Source organism: Echinops telfairi, unplaced genomic scaffold, assembly GCF_000313985.2.
Source record: "Echinops telfairi isolate 266 unplaced genomic scaffold, ASM31398v2 ScPeMD7_7459;HRSCAF=8497, whole genome shotgun sequence".
Taxonomy (NCBI): Eukaryota; Metazoa; Chordata; class Mammalia; order Afrosoricida; family Tenrecidae; genus Echinops; species Echinops telfairi.
This window is the reverse complement of record NW_022111359.1, coordinates 6,775,297-6,776,690: the sequence shown is the minus strand read 5'-3', so window position 1 is coordinate 6,776,690 and position 1,394 is coordinate 6,775,297. Positions and strand designations below refer to the sequence as shown.

General features: G+C 56.6%; 2 protein-coding genes across 2 annotated transcripts in view; both read left to right on the top strand.

Moving 5' to 3' along the window:
• Positions 1-1,394, top strand: part of LOC101642409 (KH-type splicing regulatory protein) — a 14,915-nt gene that overhangs the window by 1,991 nt on the left and 11,530 nt on the right. The gene's annotated exons all lie outside the window — the stretch shown is intronic.
• Positions 1-1,394, top strand: part of SLC25A41 (solute carrier family 25 member 41) — a 6,989-nt gene that overhangs the window by 4,642 nt on the left and 953 nt on the right. Inside the window, 3 exon segments of the mRNA XM_045300062.1 lie at positions 260-427; positions 527-584; positions 587-661. Of these exon segments, the coding sequence (XP_045155997.1) occupies positions 260-427; positions 527-584; positions 587-661 (301 nt within the window).

Sequence of the window (1,394 nt, the reverse complement as noted above, 5' to 3'; positions counted from 1 at the left end):
GCAGGGCTCACTCCAGGCACATGTCCCACTGCACTGCATTGCTCCGGGCCCCAGAGCAGAGCTGCCCATAGGGGTTCTGAGGAAACTCCTCACCAGTGTCCCTTTGATGGCAGTGGACAATCTCACTGTCCTCCCGGGGGGCTGGATGGCCACCCTGTTGTTAAGCTGTGCCACCAGGGCTCCTTGCACAAGGGGCAGGGGCACCAGTTACCCCATGAGCACCACTGAGAGGAGCCCCCTGGCATCCCCACCTCCCCAGGTGCTGAAGACCCGGCTGACACTGGGCTAGACAGGCCAGTACCAGGGGCTGGGCAACTGCTTCTGTCAGATGCCTTGGTGCCAGGGGATCTGCTCATTGTATCTCACATATATCCCAAACATGCTGGAAATTGTACCCTATGCATGCACCGACCTGGCCATCTACAAGGTTGGTGGGTTGGGAGGGGAGCGGTTCCCATAGGGGGATGTGGGATGGCCCAGGGTTAGGGCCCATTCTGAGCCTTCTCTGGACCCCTGCCCCTTACAGATGATGAACATCTGGGACACCACAGGGAAGAACACCCAAGACCCCAACAACCTGGCCAAGAACATCTGTCCACAGTCTGCAGCCAGATGGCCAGCTACCCACTGACGTTGATCAGAATGGGGATGCAGGCTGAAGGTCTGCCTAGCCCCAATGATGCCCACCTTGTGCCCCCACCGAATGTCCTCAGCGTCCTCTCCGTACTTGACCCTGACTGCCTATGCCGCCCACCAAACTCCCCGAACTCGTACTTACCTCCAAATCTGAAATCCTGCCCCATTTTCCCTCATTCCTAAAGGTGACCTAGCCCCATGCTACACCCCACCCCCACCCCCACCCACGCACACTTCCCTCCTGACCTTGTGACACACCACTTGCCCATGAGTACATGGCCACCTTGCACGTTCACGTGTCAGAGTGGAACTGGGCTCCCGAGGGTGTCGCAGGGGCCCTGTTTGGGGAAGTCCATTTCCAGGCCTTTCTTCCCTGGCATCTCTTGGTGGGCTCTAACCTGTGACCTTCCGATTAGCAGCCGAGCCAATTTCCCTTGTGCAAACCACCCAGAGATACCAAGACATAGGCACCCTACCTCCAAATGACCCATCTTCCTTAACTCAGACTTAGCCCTCGAATGGTCCCGCGATTACTCCCCACACTTGTAAGGTCAGACCTGCACCGTAAAGTCAATCCAGGGATTGGCATTGACCCTAACGGACAGAGCAGACTGTTTCTGAAGTTGTCCATCTTCGTGGGAACAGACAGCTTCATCTTTCATCAGTCGATACTGACTCAGGGACCCTAGAAGAAGGGGTAGAACTGCCGCTGTGGGTTTCTGAAATGGAACATTGTTACGGGAGTAGACAGCCTTGTC